Below are 18,821 nucleotides of genomic sequence, written 5' to 3' on the forward strand. Positions count from 1 at the left end.
AGAGGAACGTGCTGGTTTTCAACTATGCAGATGATCTGCAACTAATTTTCAATCCACATTCCATCAGTTCATCGGAATCCCACTTGCGGGATACTATGACTTATATTAGCAACTGGATGAACCAGAACCAACTTAAGTTAAACCCGAACAAAACAGAGTTGATCCTGACTGGCGGTAACAACAGCCCTTGGAATTCCAACTTTTGGCCTATCCACTTGGGATCTCCTCCCGCCCCGGCAGTAACGGCGAAGAGCCTGGGGATCACAATAGGCAAGGATCTATCTATGAACCCACAAATCAACTCAGTGGTTTCTGCTTGCTTCTTTATGCTGCGGAAAATAAAGAAGATAAAAAGATTCCTCTCAAAAAAAGCAGCCACTCTGGTAGTCCAGGCGCTAATCATTTCCAGACTGGATTATGCAAATTCACTGTATGCCGGCATCCCAGCCTATCAAGTGCAACGCCTACAACTGATACAGAACCATGCAGCTAGGCTTATCTTCCAACTTTCTTCTCGCCATCATGTCAACCCCCTGCTGCAACAACTGCATTGGCTCCCTGTGAGCCAACATTGTGCATTTAAATTAGGCTGTATTGTCCACAAAGCTCTGACGGACACCGGCCCGGCATTCATATCCAGTAAGATCAAGAAATACAGTCCCTCTCGCAGCCTTCGATCATCCTGCCACTGCCTCCTGAGCACCCCAAGATATAAACGAAATAAACATGGCGGGCTGTGTTTCTCAACGCTGGCTCCCCCGCTCTGGAACTCTCTCCCTATCTCCCTACGACTAACTGACAACCATTTTCAATTTAGGAAGCAGCCGAAAACCTGGCTATTCATGTCAGCCTATTTCGTCTAACCTACTTTTGCGCAGCGCCCTGTCCCTAAGCGCCAAGAAACCTACCCGGTGTATGTTGCGCTATAGAAATAATTTTTTAACATAACATACATCAGTAGTTCTTTTTGTCAGGTTGAGCACAGGATAAAGAGCATGAACACATTTCTGTATTCTAACCATCATATGTGCATGCTTGATACACAGTTACATCAAGTGGTGCTGAAGGTCAACCACCTTCTTCAGAGCTAAATTATTCTGAGCCATTCTTTGTCTGCCCTCCATAGATGTGCTATGCATAGGAACATCATACTGCCACACAACCGAGTTTATTTTTTTTGGGTTTCGTTCAAACCCCACTCAATAAATTGCAATTGTATTAGACCTAAATTGCAGGAAAGCATCTCTTGTGGTTTTGTCTTAAATCAGTTGATGCTCTAATTGTGCCATTACTTTAAAAGTTGCATCTATTTATCAGACCCATTTAAGATTTTAGTCCCACTTACCTTAGATCAGTGGTTCTTAACCTTTTAACTTCTGTGAACCCCGCTCATTCACTGTTGGAAGCTCGGGACCCCATCCTAAGCAATTTCTATGATTTGAATTTCAAACAGTACACAAAATGTAGAAACACATATAGATCAGATGAATAATTAAAAACTTTTATTCTCTGAATGAGAGACTATGATCTTTTCAACGTTCAGTTTTATTTCTCAAAGATTAAGCAATAGGCTAGATTCTAGCTTATGGTTTTGTTTTATTTGCTCCCAATGCATATGGCATTTTTGTTGATTTGTTCCAGTGCTTCGATTGAGGGAATCAACCAGTTATATTAGATTCTGTTTTCTATAATTGCCCTGCTCCTGCAAAACAAGCTGGTAGTAACTTCATTTTTAGGCTCCAATTGCAAATTCTTAACATTTGCAGAGCATTTTATCTTTTTCAATTTTGCATTTTATGTATATATAATGTGCTAATCTACTAATATTATTTGAATTTCTAAACAGTCTCGGACCCTCTTAGTACTCATGCAGACCCCAGGTTAAGAGCCGCTGCCTTACATCAATTAGGTCAAGCATGGTTTGTTTTTTGTGACCCAGGAATTTAAAAGGAACACATTCCAGGAGCCATTCATTTGCTGGTAAAGCTGGTGTAACAGCTTCTTCTTTTGAAGCACATTTTGGCACTCAAAGTGATAAAGCTTTTGAGTTTCACAAAGTGACTTACAACATATAGCACAGCTATTTCCCAGTACCTTTCAAGCAGTGTCTTTTCAAGGTAGGAATAAACAACTTGTAGGTTCACTGTAATTTCTTGTGCAATGACAAGCAGCCGTTGAATGGCATGTGTCACATTAATAAACATCTAAGTAACCTGTAGATTGTTATGGTCATGAGAGCATTGGATCATGCATATCACTGGTCTACCCAAAGCCCCAGATTCATTTTACATTTGTTTGAGTTCACCTTTGTCAGAACAAGCCTCTTGACATGAAACAGTATGCCATTTGATCACACAGGGGTTCATTCTGATGTCGGGCGGAAAGCCACCCAACAGCTCCTTGGAGGCTTTCCCGCGCGGCATCATAGGTTTCTGTCCAAACTCCATATTATAATACAGAGTCCATCAGAGCTGTTACCCCAAATGGACAGCGGAGCCAGCCTGCGGTCCGCCGTTGGGATTACAATGTCGTATTCTGCCGCCTGAAAAGACGGTTGGAAATTGAGTTGGGGGCCCCTTAACAGGGCCCCATTCCCCCCCTGGCTTTCCACTATTGGGTCTGGCGGGCACCTATGGTGCCTCCCAAACAGCCACACATCGTGTGGCAGGCACCACAAGGTGCCTGCCACATGGTGCATGGATGTTTTGAAAGTGTATTTTTGCTATTGTGACCTGTGCTGCAACCCACAGCTCAAGCTGCAATAGAAAACATACACTTTACGACCGTCACAATTGTAATGATGGCAGCGGAACCGCCGACTCCTTGTCTGGGGTCCTATTTCTGCTACGGTGTCAGACCAACATCGTAATTAGGCCCAAAGTGTCTGCATTCTGGCTCTGTCAGAAAGACCAAGACACACAATTCTTGCACTAGGCATTCTTGGTTTACCCTGTTTAACAATCTCATTATTTAGCTTATATTAGCTCATGTAGGCTGATGCATGGAGTATCCCGCCTTATCTACTACATAATATTTGCAAATTGAATGAAATTCTACATTAATTTACAATACTACACATTTGACAATATTCTCATGTGGGTGCATTGATTGGTATTTGTAACCTATTATTAATTATTATTGCATGTACAGCCTTTATTTTAAATGTGTATGTGTTGGAAGGTGGATTATTAGTAGGGGTAAGTATGCACCAACCACTGGCAATAAGGCCAAAAATGTAATATAAGGTCCAGACAAGGTCTCAATAAATTATTCCCTTTCTCAACCCTTGGTAGCAGGCAACGAGCCGGCAGGCTTAACTTAGGAGACAGATGTGTGAAGCATTTAAAACATATATAAACCAAATACGTAAGACACAACACACAATACAAATCTACAACCAATGTATAAAAATAGGAAATATTTGTATGATGAAAATGACACCAAGCTGACAAAAATTCAATATAGGGAACCAGAGATAAGATTTTTAAAGAATAAACACTTTCTAGTGCTTAATAACATATAGCGCTGCATTAGGACATCTGATTGCACATTCAGAGTTTGATGCTGATCACGATGGAGCTCTGATCAGATACACTAAATGGAAGGCCAAGGTCAAAATTTGACCTTCGCTCTTATAAACTTTTCTGGAGATTTTTTCTTTACGTCAAGCGGGCCTCTCCAACAGGGACTACAGTGCCAACAATGCACCTTGCCAAACCCTTAAAAGTCCACTGGACACACTCAAGACTGGGCACGTCTAGAGGGAGATGGTGCAGGGAAGCTCTGTTACCCTGTTGCTCTCAGGGAGTCCACTCTTTAATCCTTTTTGAAGCAAGGCAAAGTCCTCAGGGCTGTAGTTCTAAGTGTACAGCAGGCACAGTCCTTCAAAGTGTAAGCCTTTGGAGTGCAGACCAGGGTTCCAGCAGGGCACTTCTTCTTCTTGTAGGTTCAGGTCGCAGATCCGAGTTGCTATACAGCTCTCACATATTTTTTCAATGTTATGGGGTGACAAGCAGGTGGGCACCCCTGACCAATGGGGTACAGGGTGCCACCCAGAAGCATAATCGCTTCTTCCAAAGTGTGGCATGCCCCACAGCACTGCACTATTCAAGATGGAGATTTCCTCTCCTAGGGAGTAAGACCTGGCTAAGCCAACCCACTGGTGTTGCTCATTTCTCTTAACCCTTCTTCTAGAGACCTGCAAATTCCACTCTTGGGGCTACCATCTGGCTGAGGGGTCCTGCTTTATTTGAAGCCCAGTTTAATTTACCCAGCCCCTGTCATGGCCTCTGCAGCTGCGGAGCTCCCCCCATCAGATAACCTTTGTCACTTATTACCTCATCAACGTCGTTTGGCTACACCTGTTAAGGGCTGCCCAATCAGGAGAGGCTGCTAGAAGGCTGGATGTTGGCTCACAGAAAAGAAGGTTCCATAACAGAAAAGAAGGTTCTCTAACTTATTTTCTGTATTGGTTATGACAAATACAACAGTGGCAAATTGTTAGATTTATCATTACCAAACTGTTAAGTCCTTGAAATATTATTTTAGCTCACTCCTGTCAATAGGTATCCTGTATTACAGTATTTCCATGTTATCCCAAGGCGTTAAAGAGCTAGAATGGAGGAAAAATGAAAGTGGTAGCTTTCCCCTCACCAGGTCATATAAAACATCTTTTAAAATGCCCCTACATATTTTTACATGGCACCTAGCTAGACCATAGGGGTTACTTATATATCATAAGATAGCTTAATACTTGGCAAGTACCTTAAATCCAAAAGCGAATGTGCATTCAATTTCAATTTAAAAGCAGCTTGCAAAGCAGGGCTAACTTTTAAAATGACTGCAGGCAAAACAGTAGTGCACACTAAAGTGCCTCAAAGCTGCTGGGCCTCTAGACCTACATGCTTTACCATATACTAGGTACTTACTGTTAAGTTGTTAGTGCCAATTGTAATTACACCAAATAACCATATACTCTTGTAATCAGCACACTGGCCCGGACGAGCAGAGCCCAGGGTGCAGTCAGAGTCAGTTACCACCAGTAAAAGTCAAAAAATGGGCGTGATCAGGTCAAATAGGATGACTTTCACACAGTATGCTATTCTGGAAAAATTAATTGTGCCTGTGTGAAATGGGATTATTATGTTGAATGTTTTAATTGCAGAAATTACTGGGAGTCAATATGTTGTTTGTTTCTCTTTTCAGATCTGTTTCCCCACGTTCCCCAAGTCGATCTCCAGGGCGTTCCCCTGCACGCTCTCCAGCACGCAGGCTAGACGAAACTGATGAAGCGCAGCTTGAGAGACTGTACAAACCTGTTTTTGTGTTGAAACCAGCCTCATTCAAGTGTGCTGAGGGACAGACTGCAAGATTTGATCTCAAAGTTGTTGGAAGACCTATGCCAGACACCTTCTGGTTTCATAATGGTATGTATTAAATATAGTCAATATCGTTTCACAAATGTTAAAACAACTGTCTCATTTGGTGAACCTCATGCGATACAAAATATTTTGTTCACACAGGTCAACAAGTTGTCAATGATTACACGCATAAAATTGTCATCAAAGAAGATGGCACACAGTCACTGATTGTTGTTCCGGCTCTTCCACCTGATTCGGGTGAATGGACAGTAATTGCCCAAAACAGGGCTGGCAAAACTTCAGTCTCCATGACCCTGACTGTGGAAGGTATTTACACCTTTAAAAACAATATTTTTAGAACACAGCATAATTTTAGAGTGTGTTTTAGAAAACAGCAAAATTTTAGAGTATTTTACATTTTTAAATATGTTTGTCATTTCAGCAAAGGAACACTTACTAAGACCACAATTTGTGGAAAAATTGAAGAATGTCAATGTGAAAGAAGGTTCTCAATTAGAAATGGCAGTAAAAGCAGTGGGCAACCCTAATCCTGACATAGTATGGTTGAAGAACAGTGACATTATTGTGCCACATAAATTCCCAACCATAAAGTAAGTATTTTTAATAAAATAGTCAAAGAAGAAAACAGAAGGCACATTTTTATTGTTTCATACCATAATTGCAATATTTTCTTTCGTAGAATTGAGGGGACAAAAGGGGAAGCTGCACTCAAGATTGAATGCACGACCAACAGAGATGCAGCCTGGTACACTGCAACTGCCATTAATAAAGCTGGACGCGACACAACAAGATGTAAAGTTAATGTTGAGGCTGAATTTGCCGAACCAGCACCAGAAAGAAAACTAATCATTCCAAAGGGGACATACAAAGCAAAGGAGATTGCTGCCCCAGAGCTAGAACCACTTCACTTGCGCTATGGACAAGAGCAATGGGAAGAGGGAGATCTTTATGACAAAGAAAAACAGCAAAAACCATTCTTCAAGAAAAAGCTCACTTCACTAAGGCTCAAGCGTTTTGGGCCATCACACTTTGAGTGCAGACTTACACCAATTGGAGATCCAACAATGGTTGTTGAATGGCTTCATGATGGCAGACCTCTTGACGCTGCCAATAGACTCCGTATGGTTAATGAGTTTGGATATTGCAGTCTGGATTATGAAGTAGCATACCCCAGAGACAGTGGTGTTATCACTTGTAAGGCTACTAATAAGTATGGAACTGATCATACATCAGCTACTCTTATAGTGAAAGATGAGAAGAGCCTTGTTGAAGAATCTCAGTTACCTGAGGGCAGGCGTGGAATGCAACGCATTGAAGAACTAGAAAGGATGGCCCATGAAGGTGCTCTTGCTGGAGTGTCAGATGGTGAAAGGGAAAAACAGAAACCAGAAATTGTTTTATTTCCCGAGCCAGCAAGAGTCTTTGAGGGAGAGATTGCTCGTTTCCGCTGTCGTGTGACTGGATATCCTCAGCCAAAGGTCAACTGGTACCTGAACGGGCAGCTCATTCGCAAAAGCAAAAGGTTCAGGCTCAAATATGATGGTATCTATTATCTTGAAATTGTTGACTGTAAATCGTATGACTCAGGAGAGGTTAAACTCACTGCAGAAAATCCAGATGGCGTAGCCGAACATGCAGTTAAGTTGGAGATACAACAGAAAGAAGACTTCCGATCTGTTCTTCGCCGAGCACCTGATTCTAAATTTGTGTCTCCAGCACCTGAGCCTGGAAAACTTCAGTTTGAAGTGAAAAAAGAGGACAAACTGACCGAAACTACAACCAAAGAGTTTGTGAAGCTGAAACGTACAGAAAGGATAACTCATGAAAAGAAAACTGAAGAGAGTGAAGAGCTGCGCAGTAAATTCAAGCGTAGAACAGAGGAGGGATATTATGAAGCAATTACAGCTGTTGAACTCAAGTCTCGCAGAAAAGATGAAGCTTATGAAGAAATGCTAAAAAAGACAAAAGAAGACCTTCTTCACCACACAAAAGAACTTACAGAAGAAGAGAAGCAGGCACTTATTTTGGAAGGAAGTATCACCATTCCCACTTTCAAACCAGACCGGATTGAGCTTTCACCGAGTATGGAGGCTCCCAAAATCTTTGAACGTATTCAGAGCCAAACAGTTGCCCAGGGTGATGAGGCCCACTTCCGCCTGAGAGTAGTGGGGAAACCAGACCCTGAATGCCAGTGGTTCAAAAACGGCGTCAAAATTGAGAGATCTGATCGCATTTTTTGGTTTTGGCCCGAAGATAATGTCTGTGAGTTGGTGATCAGAGATGTCATTGCAGAAGACTCTGCCAGCATCATGGTGAAAGCAAGCAATGTAGCTGGTGAAACGTCAAGCCATGCATTCCTACTGGTTCAAGGTAATGTAATGTATGGAGTTCTTTATGTTAACTTTAGGTTTCTCACTCTGGCCATTTGAAACATTACTTCTCGTTCTCAAATGAGAAAGGCATCTAACTCCTGGTTATTTTTCAAGGCTCAATTAACCACACACGTCATTTTATGTCTTTCCCTAAAATGTCAAACATCTCTACATGAGAAATAACCCTTTTTAAAATGTTACTAACTGCCGGCTTATAAATCTGTGTTGTAGCAACAGCATCATGGACCATAATGCATGAAAGGAAAATTGACTTCCAGCGCTGTTGGTGTGTAGTAAAACACAATTATATTTGGGGCACACTGGGAAAAGGATAGTCCTTGGCCCCAGTGCCACTGCACCTGCTGCACTATTGATAGCTCTGCCCCTGCTATGAATGTTAGTCCCACCAAAAATGTTGTCAAACACCTCTTTATTTCATTTGTAGGAAAACCACTGATAACGTTCACCCAGGAACTGCAGGATGTTGTTGCCAAGGAAAAGGACACAATGGCCACTTTTGAATGCGAAACTTCAGAGCCATTTGTCAAAGTGAAATGGTTTAAGAATGGAGCTGAGATTCACTCTGGCGATAAATACAGAACACACTCTGATCGGAAGGTCCACTTCCTTTCCGTCCTGATCATTGACATGTCTGATGCTGATGATTATAGCTGCGCACTAAAAGAAGACGAATCTATCAAAACAACTTCTAAACTTATCGTTGAAGGTAAGCAAAAATGTGTCAGTCTCTTGTGTCTGGAAGGCTTGCCGTGGTTTGTTGTAAGTTGCTAGGAAAGTTGAAACAGTCTTTTTTTCACTGAAACATTGCACGACTTCCGCAGTCTGTGAATCATTTTACTCAATTTTTCGAAATTTTCATTGTGTAAAAAAAAGAGACTGTTTTATTGAATGTATTATATTATCCTACTGTAAAAGGGAGCCTGCTTTATTTCGACACAAATTCAGTTCACATGCACATATGTCAAGAAAGGGGAAACAGAAAGACAGTATGTCTGTAGTTTATAGTTAAGCCTGTAAATGGCGTCATGATTTGCGTTAGATACATATAGATGCTTTATCCCTGCATATATTTTTTTTTTTAGGCACTCCTTTTGAATTTATCAAAACCCTTGAAAATATTGAGGTACCAGAGTCCTTCTCGGGTGAACTGGAATGCGCCGTCACTCTGGAAGACGCGGAAGGAACGTGGTATCATGGCGAGAATGAGATCACACCGTCAAGTAAATACGCAATAACATCTAGGCGAGGCCGCCATACTCTGACCGTTAAAGACGTTGTTAAGGAAGACCAAGGGCAATACAGCTTTGCTATAGCAGGAAAGAAGATTAGCTGCAAGCTCAAGATGAAGCGTAAGAAAGTTTAAGTGTACCCTCTTGTGAATAGTTATTTTAGTTTTTTTGTGGTATATTCACGCCTGTGCTCTCTCTGCTTGTTTAATAGCGCGTCCCATCACTATAATGCAAGGCCTCTCTGACCAGAAGGTCTGCGAAGGAGAGATTGCGCAGTTTGAGGTAAAACTCTCCTTGGAAAATGTTGAAGGCGTCTGGAAGAAGGATGACCGTATACTTCAGCCCAGTGACCGGGTTCACATGGTCATCGACAAGCAGACACACATGCTACTCATTGAGGATGCCACAAAGGAAGATGTTGGAAGCTATTCTTTCCATATTGCCAATCTCGGACTTTCAACATCCGGCCGCCTGTCAGTTTTTAGTAAGTACAACTTATTTTGAAAGTTCCTGTTTTTTACATTTCTTATGCACTACTTCAGTCAAATCGAAACAAAAAACCTTGGTTAGATGTCATTATTACGTGCACTCCAGGGGTCAATGTTCTAATAGAACCAAGAATTCCTGAAATAAAAATAAGACTTTTCACTGCGTATTACTCTCACACTGGCCAAGCATTGCATAGTTTGGCTATGAAATGCTAAGCTATTGGCTTCGGCAATGCTTTTTATCCAGTTGCATTGATTCACATGCACCACGACGCATGCAGCCACATACCTGTAATCTTGTAATGGGTTTTCTACTACAGTAAAACCCTTGCCTAGGTGACTGCTAACATGACTGAATGTGAATACATGCCCAATAAAGCGATTTCTATGACGTACCAGAAACTAATCAATAACATGTCCGACCCTCTCCTCCAACTCCACAAAAATTGGCAAAATGATGTTGTGGGCTTGGAGGACGAAGACTGGCAAGAGGCCTAGGTGTCCCCATAGAAACTGCGATCTTCTTGCGCATTAGGCTAATACAGCTTGAGGTACTGCACAGAATATACCTATCAGGTCTAGCTCTTGTGAAAATGGGTTCTAGAGATGGCCCCTTGTGTGGGTGGCGGTGTGGTCGGGAGGGTACTTTCATCCATATTATTTGGGAGTGTGCTCACAATTAATTAAACCGGCCAGCAGTGATCCAATGTATGGGGGAGGTTCTGGCAGCGAAGGTAGAACCCAAGACAGGATTTTACCTTTTAAATATCTGGGAACCCACTGACCTAAATAGTAAAGAGAGAACTTGGGCGACGGTAGGAATGATAGTTGCTAAGCGTAACATTGCCAGATTATGGGGATCTCAGGAAGCACCAATAATCACAGCATGGAAGAGAGATATGGATTGGTGCATGTTGATGGAGAGGACAGTATATGAATCAAGGGGTTGTCCCAAAAAATGGTCTAAAATATGGGGAAAATGGAATGAATATAGAGGGATTATCTGCAAGTCCCCGCGGATGACAAATCACCTTTTCTCATCCACAGAATAAGTCAAACAAGACAGGAACAGTATTAACAAATCAATATAATCAGATGGGATACAGCATGACACACTGTAAACACATTACTCTGTATAATGATTTGCAAACTTGTTTGTAAAGTATTACCGTAAAAGAAAAGACATGACTGAATGCGTCATAATGAATGCGTATGTTTGCATCAATGACACTTGCCACCATTTTTAATTTACCATTCTAAAATGACAGTTGGCCATGTGAGACCATAAATTAAAGGGGAAAAAAACCAAGTCACACAAATCACAGAAAAGCAAGCGAGCAGCCCCAAAGCACTTTGCAGCTGCCTGGCCCTAATAGAAAAAATAAATTATTCAATACAGATGTGCTTTTACATATATGTATATATCTTTTGTTTAACAGAGGATGGAAAATTGGACAGAGAATGGGGCACGCAGCATTAAGTAGCATGGGAGGAGAGATGAAAGAGCTAGAGTTCCCACAGCACTTTGCAGCTGTTGAGCTCATGAAAATTAAAAAGGAATATATTGAAAGAGAGAAAACATGGAGCAGGGTGAGACAAGGGATGGGCCTGGGAGCATTGAGGAGCTTTCTCTAAAATAAAAAAATACCCTCAAGCATGCAGTGGAGAAATTCACCATTATATGCAGATATGACACTCATTGCAGAAGGCACTGCCGACGGGTACGGTGCTCCCCGTGGCCTCTCCACTAGAAGAAAAGCTGCTCGACACACCCATGCCCCATAAGGCAATCTAGCTTACCTATCAAAAAATAATTAACAATTCACCTGATACCCTAGTACGCCTACATGAACAATGGGAACGGGATTTAGAGGGCCTTGAGGATGAGGAGTGGCCTGAGGCCTTGGCATTCCCCAGAGAAATGGCTATACGGTCCAGATTCCACCTAGTGCAGCTAAAAATACTACATAGGACCTATTATGCGTGCAATACTTTGGTAAAAATTGGCAGAGCAACAGATGCACAATGTCACAGGCAGAGCAGCCAAATTGATACATTCTTTTACATTATATGGAGCTGCACTTCGATACAACAATACTGGGAATCTGTGGTCAATTGCATGAACAATTTATATGGGAGTGACATGGATGCTTCTGCAAAGTGGTGCATCCTCAGTATTTGGGATACATTGGATCGAAATCATAAGGAACAAACTTGGATGGCATTGGATTAATTGTTGCCAAATGAAATATTGCATATATATGGGGAGCGGATCAAACACTGCAACTAAGAGACTGGAAACAAGATATGTATTGGTGCATGCTGGCCAAGTAGGTGGTATAATTGGGAAAGGGCTTTCCCTAAAATTGGGCTAGGATATGGGGAAAGTGGCATGACCATAGAGGAAATCCCTGTACATCTTTTATTGGAACTGGTGCCAATTTATTGTTTGCTACTCAACTTGATTCAAATGTGACCACTGGATGTGGGGGGGGAAGTGGGGAGGAACACAGAGGGGATTGTAGGATGACGTATAGCTCAGCCACGGCCCGTGAAGGGAGTTTCGGTTGGGCGGAGAGGCAGAGCGGGGGAGGGTCAGGGTGGGGGTGTTAATAACCGGAGTATGGATAATTGAAGGTAAGTAAACCATTTACTAAATAAAACGAATTTCGTAGCGCACCCTGCATCACATTTTGCGATGCAGGGCGTGCTACGAAATTCGTTTTATTTATTAAATTGTTTACTTACCTTCAATTATCCATACTCCGGTTTTTAGCACCCCCCACCCTGACCCTGCCCCACCCTGCCTCTCTGCCCCACCGAAACTCCCTCCACGGGCCGCGGCTGGTATATCTGGCTCTGTCCGGCCAATTCATTGCATGACAGTGTATGTCTTATCATTTAGATGTTTACAATAAAAGAATTGCAAAAAAAGTATGCAGTAGAAATATACTCTGTGAGACTGAAATGCTCCCACCCATGACAAACACAAGAGTAGGAAGTAAACTTACCAGGAACAAACAATAGAGAAGAACAACACAGCTGTCCAATCATGAGCCAGAGGCTGACCTAAAGTTCACTCTTGGTGTATGTTAGGTAGTCAAAACCAAAAAGCAGTGTATAGCTGAAACCAGAAAATAAGCCTTTTCCTTCGTTGTCTGTTGCTGTGTTTGTAACCTGCCATTTCCTTGACTTTTGCAGGTGTCGATATTGTCATACCTCTGAAAGACGTGAGTGCCGTTGAAGGAACAAAGGCTGTGTTGGAATGCAAAGTTTCAGTTGCTGATGTGTCGTCGGTGAAATGGTACCTTAATGAGGAGCAGATAAAGTTGGATGACCGTGTTCAAGCAATTTCCAAAGGAGCCAAACAGCGCCTGGTGCTCTCTCGAACCCATGCATCAGACGAAGGACAATACAAGCTTCAAATCGGCAAAGTGGAGACTACCTGCAATCTCTTTGTTGAAAGTAAGTTTGTTACCAAAACATATGGTTTTTACCTTCCGAATTGGCGCCATCACCCTCTTTGCACTTTCAACACACAAATGTAAAGCAATACTGAACATATCAAAGTTTACTTTCCCATTCCAACTTACTAACCATCTAAGTCACTGCAATGAAATCTTAGATTCACCATCAACTTTGCTTTAATGCCAGGTTTACCTAATGCCATGCACTAATTTACACTAAAATACAAACTATCTCAATTTGACATACAGATAGAAGCAGAGAACTAAATGTGTACTGTGCTACACATTTCTAGTGTAAACTAACCTGAACTTCAGAGACTATACTGCCTGACACTCAAATTATGTATTTAATTGAAAGTGGCCAGAAATGTGCATGCTTGAAAGATTACATTTTAAGTGAGTCACCGGATAATCCTACTTCAGGTGCAAACTTGAGTCAGTGCCTGAGTCAAGATGTTTATTAGTATCACACTATTTCTCTACAAAGAAATTGCCTGGTAAAATATGTGCAGGCAAATGGGGAAAATACAACACATTCTCATCTTTGCAGATTGGAACAGGAAAAGCAACCAGTCGTACCACGCAATAGCCCATTCTAAGGAGTGGAGCTTTGAATCCGGAGATACTACAACATCCAATAATGCTGCATCTGGTTGTATTTGCAGCTACCTGGTGTAGCATTACCCCTAAATAAAGAGACACTCAGAATAAGGTCCAATATATCTTCAAGTTGTACTTCACAAGTAATTTGCTGCTTTGTGCAGGTAAAATGCTGCAGCACTTGAGGCCATCATCACATTTTTTGCCTCGGACCTAAATATAGTTACATAAATATTGCCCCCATCGGAGGTGATAAAAGAAAGCAATATTTTTAAATATGAAATTTGGGCCACAATATTGTCGTCAGATTATATTTTTTATATTGATATTCTGACTCAACCATTGAGTCATATTTGCGTGGATCAGTGTTTTAGGGTCAAGTGCATTTCATTTCACTCATTCACAGTTCTCATACACTACTTGATGTGTCATTTGCCTGTGTCTTTGAAAAATTTGTGTATTTTTGTTCTCATTTTTGTTCGTTTCTTTTTTTATTTGCTCTTATTGTACTCTTTCTCTGCAGAAATAAAGATTATTAGAGGCCTCCAAGACACAACCTGTACTGAAACTCAAAATGTCACCTTCGAAGTTGAGCTTTCTCATGCAGGCATTGATGCACTGTGGATTTTTAAGAATCAAGAACTGAAATCTAGTGATAAATACAAGATGGAAGTAGATGGAAAAATCTATAAATTAACAGTGATAAACATGATGAAAGACGAAGAAGGGGAATACACATTTGTGGCTGGAGAAAAGAAAACAAGCGGGAAGCTGACTGTTGCAGGTGTGTTTATGTGGGGTGCCTCAGAGTTGATACTCGTTTTTATGTTTTAAATAAAATATGATTTAATGTGTAAAAAAATTGCTTATTAGTACATAATGATGGTCTTTAATATTTTACATAATTTCGAAATATGGATGTATGATTTCTTTCTACACAATTTAACTTCATTATGAATAAAAAAAAATCCCAGATTTTGGGTAGTTTCTCCAAACTTAGAGGAGTTTGAAGTGCTGCAAGTTCATGTCTTCTCATCTAAAAATACCATTCTTACACTTAACTGACATATTCAAAGTACTAATAAAGATGGAAAACACAAAAATTACATTTTCCATGGCCTTATTGAAAGTCACTAAAATTGAGAAATAGCCATGCAAAGTAGTTTTAGTCTATAGTGTTGCCAAGACCTTTTAGTTTACAAGGAGACATCCAGCATGTAAAAACGAATTGCATCACATCAAAAGAATTTGATAACCATGTGCACAGGTGATCACCAAGTGGTACTCTAAACATGAAGTTGTTTCTTCCCTTTCCTGCAGGCGGCGCAATCAGCACACCCCTTGTTGATCAAACTGTGGCTGAATCTCAGACAACAATCTTTGAATGTGAAGTAGCCAATCCAAACTCTAAAGGTCAGTGGCTGAAGGATGGGAAACCAATTTCCTTCTCGAAAACCGTCCGAAGTGAAGCAGAGGGCACCGCAAGAAGATTGGTACTTGACATCACAAAGATGGATGACATGGGAGAATATACCTATCAAGTTGCAACCTCCAAAACATCTGCCAAATTGAAGGTTGAAGGTTAGTGTTGCATCATATATTTACAATTTATACCTGGATAAGACCTAAAACCTTCTTTAATGCCCTGGTCAATTTATTGACAGGGATCTGCATAACACGGTCTTTTCAACCATCTCTGATATTTGTAAAGTGCAATCATGGGTGATTTACTCAAAGTGATGTTTCAAGCAGCATGCATAGGTGTCTAGAGTTTGATAAAACAGTGATGGCAGATCCTAAATGGCAATAGCTGCCCAAACTTTAAAATCTTTAATTCCTCCTTTTGTAAAGTTTCATCAGTTGCCTACATCCCCGTCTCCCGGGTTCCATATATGTGCCTCTACATTACCCTCCTCTGAGACATGACACTTGTTTATGTTTACCCTTTTCTCTCCTGTTTATTTTCAGCTGTTAAGATAAAGAAAACCTTAAAGAACCAGACAGTAACAGAAACACAAGATGCGGTATTCACTGTGGAGCTTACTCACCTTGATGTGAAAGGAGTCCAGTGGATTAAAAATGGCATCCAACTCGAATCAAATGACAAGTTTGAAATCACTGCAGACGGAGCCGTTCATACTCTGAGAATTAAACACTGCACTGTTGCGGATGAATCCGTGTACAGCTTTAAACTTGGAAAGATTGGTGCCAACGCTAGACTCCATGTTGAAAGTAAGTAACATTATTTTATAATTTATTATCTCTTTGAAAAAGTGAGACTGGTGCTAAATAGCTGTACTTTCCTTTATCAAGCTATCAAGATCATCAAGCGGTCCAAAGATGTAACTGCTCTGGAAAGTGCCCAGGCTTCGTTTGAGATCAGTGTCTCCCATGACTCAATCCCGGTGCAATGGTTCTTCAAAGACACAGAAATCAAGCCCAGTGACAAGCACAAGATTATCACCGAAAGGAAAGTTCACAAGCTGGTGCTGCAAAATCTCACCCCCGCGGATGCAGGAGAATACACAGCCGTTGTTGGGCAACTAGAATGTAGAGCAAAATTATTTGTGGAAAGTACGTCTTGCACTGTGTACTCAGTCACTTCTAAAATGGATTTCATGTTTTATTTAATCATGATGTAAACATGTATCTTAATGTTCCTTTTTAGCTTTGCATATCACAAAGACTATGAAGAGTGTGGAAGTTCCTGAAACAAAAACAGCTACTTTGGAGTGTGAGGTATCCCACTTTAATGTCCCCGCTGTCTGGCTAAAAAATGGAGTGGAAATTGAAATGAGTGACCACTTTAAGATAGTTGTACAGGGGAGACTACATCAGCTAATCATCATGAACACAAGCAGTGAGGATTCTGCTGAGTATACATTTGTCTGTGGAAATGACAAAGTCAGCGCCACTTTGACAGTGAAACGTGAGTACATAGACTTGGGATAATGGTACTATGTGTTCTGTATACCTGTGCATAATTATTATAATCACTGTTTGGTTGTTATTGTCACTGTTTAGCACATTCTCTTTAGCTCTTCTGATCAGTTTTCTAATATTTTATATAAAACAATCAGCATGATGAGAAAATATGTTACATGAACTAGTAGCAGTGTGTGCAGTATATATGACTACCATATGATCATCAGTGTGTTGACTGATAGTTGTACATATTTGAAAGGATTTACAACCATATTATGATTTATGAATAGATATCAGAATGCATATATCCTCATTAGAAATGTTTTTTTAACTCTATATGCCTGGTCGCTGAAGAGGCCCAATATAGGTTGTTGCATTTTTAGTTTCAGGACAGGTTTAATCAATGTATCAAGCACATGTTTTAATATCTTTATCATTTATGTCATGAACAGTACCTGCTCCCCAAAGGAGAATATTTAGGGAGTAGGTGAAGAAAGAATGCAGTTTAGGATAAATCTAATCACTTCACATGCTTTCCCATCATTGCTCCTCTAGTACGTTTCTAAAACAATCTTATGTGTTCTTCTGAGTTATGCAATTGTGTATTTCATTGGTCTAATTATGGCTTGTTGAGGTCTGGTTCCAGCTACTGTTCTGCCATATTTAAAAAAAAAAAACTGCAGTGATCATAGCAAGTGCCTCTGACTGTATTAGAGCATTTCTTAACCAAATTAAAGTGTTCGTTTGGATGAGCTATAAATGTATTAGCTTCAAAATTTCAGCACCACTGGCCAGGTAGACTTAATACTAGAAAATAATACCAATTTGGAAGTATCATATTTCTGGATAATCTAGAACATACACCAACCAAAAATATGTATTTGACCTTTTTGCAGCTATCCTAATTACCTCAATGCTGAAAGATATCAATGCAGAAGAAAAAGATACTGTGACCTTTGAAGTCACTGTAAACCATGAAGGAATCACCTATAAATGGCTGAAAAACGGTGTAGAGATCAAATCAACTGACCGATGCCAGATCAAATCCAAGCAGATGTCGCATGCCCTCACCATTAGAAATGTCCACTTTGGGGACGCTGCTGAATACAGCTTTGTTGCTGGAAAAGTAGTATCCAAAGCCAGTTTGTATGTAGAAGGTAGGTGTCCCAATTTCAACCCTGTGTTTTGAAGCCATCTTTATTCCGATTGCATTGGTAAGCAATAATATGTTTTTTTCCTCCCCAGCTCGTCACATTGAATTTAGGAAACATATTAAAGACATTAAAGTTCTTGAAAAGAAAAGAGCCACCTTTGAATGTGAAGTCTCAGAGCCTGAGATTTCTGTTCAGTGGATGAAAGATGGACAAGAACTCCAAATTACTGAGAGGTAATGTTTGAGAGTTTGCATGTGTTTTCACTTGAAATAAAAACAAATACTCTATAGTTAGAATGCTATAACAAGGCATGAGTATTCATTGCTTTTATTTGAGCCAGATCATTTAGCACCATGCATTGTATTTTCAAAACCTTTTATTGAGAATGTTTAAACGGGAATATATCAGTTATGCATTGGATAATGTTTTATGCAATACGCAGAGTCATGTATCTTCTTTGCATCTGCTGGGATTTATCTAGCATGTATTAGCAAACAAAAGAATACTATATTCACAGTGAAACACTATACATTTTTAACAGTCTTACTGAGTATTTATATTCTAGTGATTTGATGTTCTACAATGTTTCTACATTTCTTAGAATAAAGATTCAGAAGGAGAGGTTTGTGCACCGCCTGTTGATTCCAAACGCCCGGCTGTCTGATGCTGGCCAATATACTGCAGTAGCTGGTGGAAATATGTCCACTGCAAATCTGTACGTAGAAGGCCGCGATGTTCACATAAAAAGCATTCGTAAAGAAGTGCAGGTAAAAGTCTTTTTGTATAACAATGTTTATTTGTTCAGTATTCAATGCCTAAAACGTATACTCTCTGACTGTTATACCGAGTAATGTACACATTCTAAGATTATAGAACCATGCAGTAGGATATACACTTAAAAGGAACATAGACCATGGTTTAGCAAACTAAAGCAAAGTGTTAACATTATTTACAAAGGGTCACTGATTCCAGTCAAATAGGGAAACAAAGTTAGAACAACTTCAAGTTCTGGCTTCCTCAATCAGAATCATTTCCATTAGACTACGTCTGTTCCCTTCATGCTTGCATGCTTTTTGTCAGTTTCTTGTTCTCAATCAAAGTCAGTACTCAAGAAAGCTGGAAGCGTTCCTCAGCTCCAGTATCGTAAGGAAGGTGATAGCCATTATATGGTGAATATTTCTGAC

The 18,821-nt window shown here is 40.5% G+C and overlaps 1 protein-coding gene across 1 annotated transcript in view; it reads left to right on the forward strand.

The window, feature by feature from the left end:
* Nucleotides 1-18,821, forward strand: part of TTN (titin) — a 379,890-nt gene that overhangs the window by 43,083 nt on the left and 317,986 nt on the right. Inside the window, exons 22-37 of the mRNA XM_078681496.1 lie at nucleotides 5,206-5,426; nucleotides 5,523-5,687; nucleotides 5,803-5,971; nucleotides 6,061-7,751; nucleotides 8,199-8,480; nucleotides 8,857-9,123; nucleotides 9,215-9,487; nucleotides 12,693-12,956; nucleotides 14,082-14,342; nucleotides 14,879-15,139; nucleotides 15,527-15,790; nucleotides 15,872-16,132; nucleotides 16,227-16,487; nucleotides 17,380-17,640; nucleotides 17,729-17,870; nucleotides 18,239-18,404. Coding sequence (XP_078537622.1) covers nucleotides 5,206-5,426; nucleotides 5,523-5,687; nucleotides 5,803-5,971; nucleotides 6,061-7,751; nucleotides 8,199-8,480; nucleotides 8,857-9,123; nucleotides 9,215-9,487; nucleotides 12,693-12,956; nucleotides 14,082-14,342; nucleotides 14,879-15,139; nucleotides 15,527-15,790; nucleotides 15,872-16,132; nucleotides 16,227-16,487; nucleotides 17,380-17,640; nucleotides 17,729-17,870; nucleotides 18,239-18,404 — 5,209 coding nt within the window. The remainder of the gene's footprint in view (nucleotides 1-5,205; nucleotides 5,427-5,522; nucleotides 5,688-5,802; nucleotides 5,972-6,060; nucleotides 7,752-8,198; nucleotides 8,481-8,856; nucleotides 9,124-9,214; nucleotides 9,488-12,692; nucleotides 12,957-14,081; nucleotides 14,343-14,878; nucleotides 15,140-15,526; nucleotides 15,791-15,871; nucleotides 16,133-16,226; nucleotides 16,488-17,379; nucleotides 17,641-17,728; nucleotides 17,871-18,238; nucleotides 18,405-18,821) is intronic.

The sequence above is a fragment of the Lissotriton helveticus genome, chromosome 3_1, assembly GCF_964261635.1.
Source record: "Lissotriton helveticus chromosome 3_1, aLisHel1.1, whole genome shotgun sequence".
Lineage (NCBI taxonomy): Eukaryota > Metazoa > Chordata > Amphibia > Caudata > Salamandridae > Lissotriton > Lissotriton helveticus.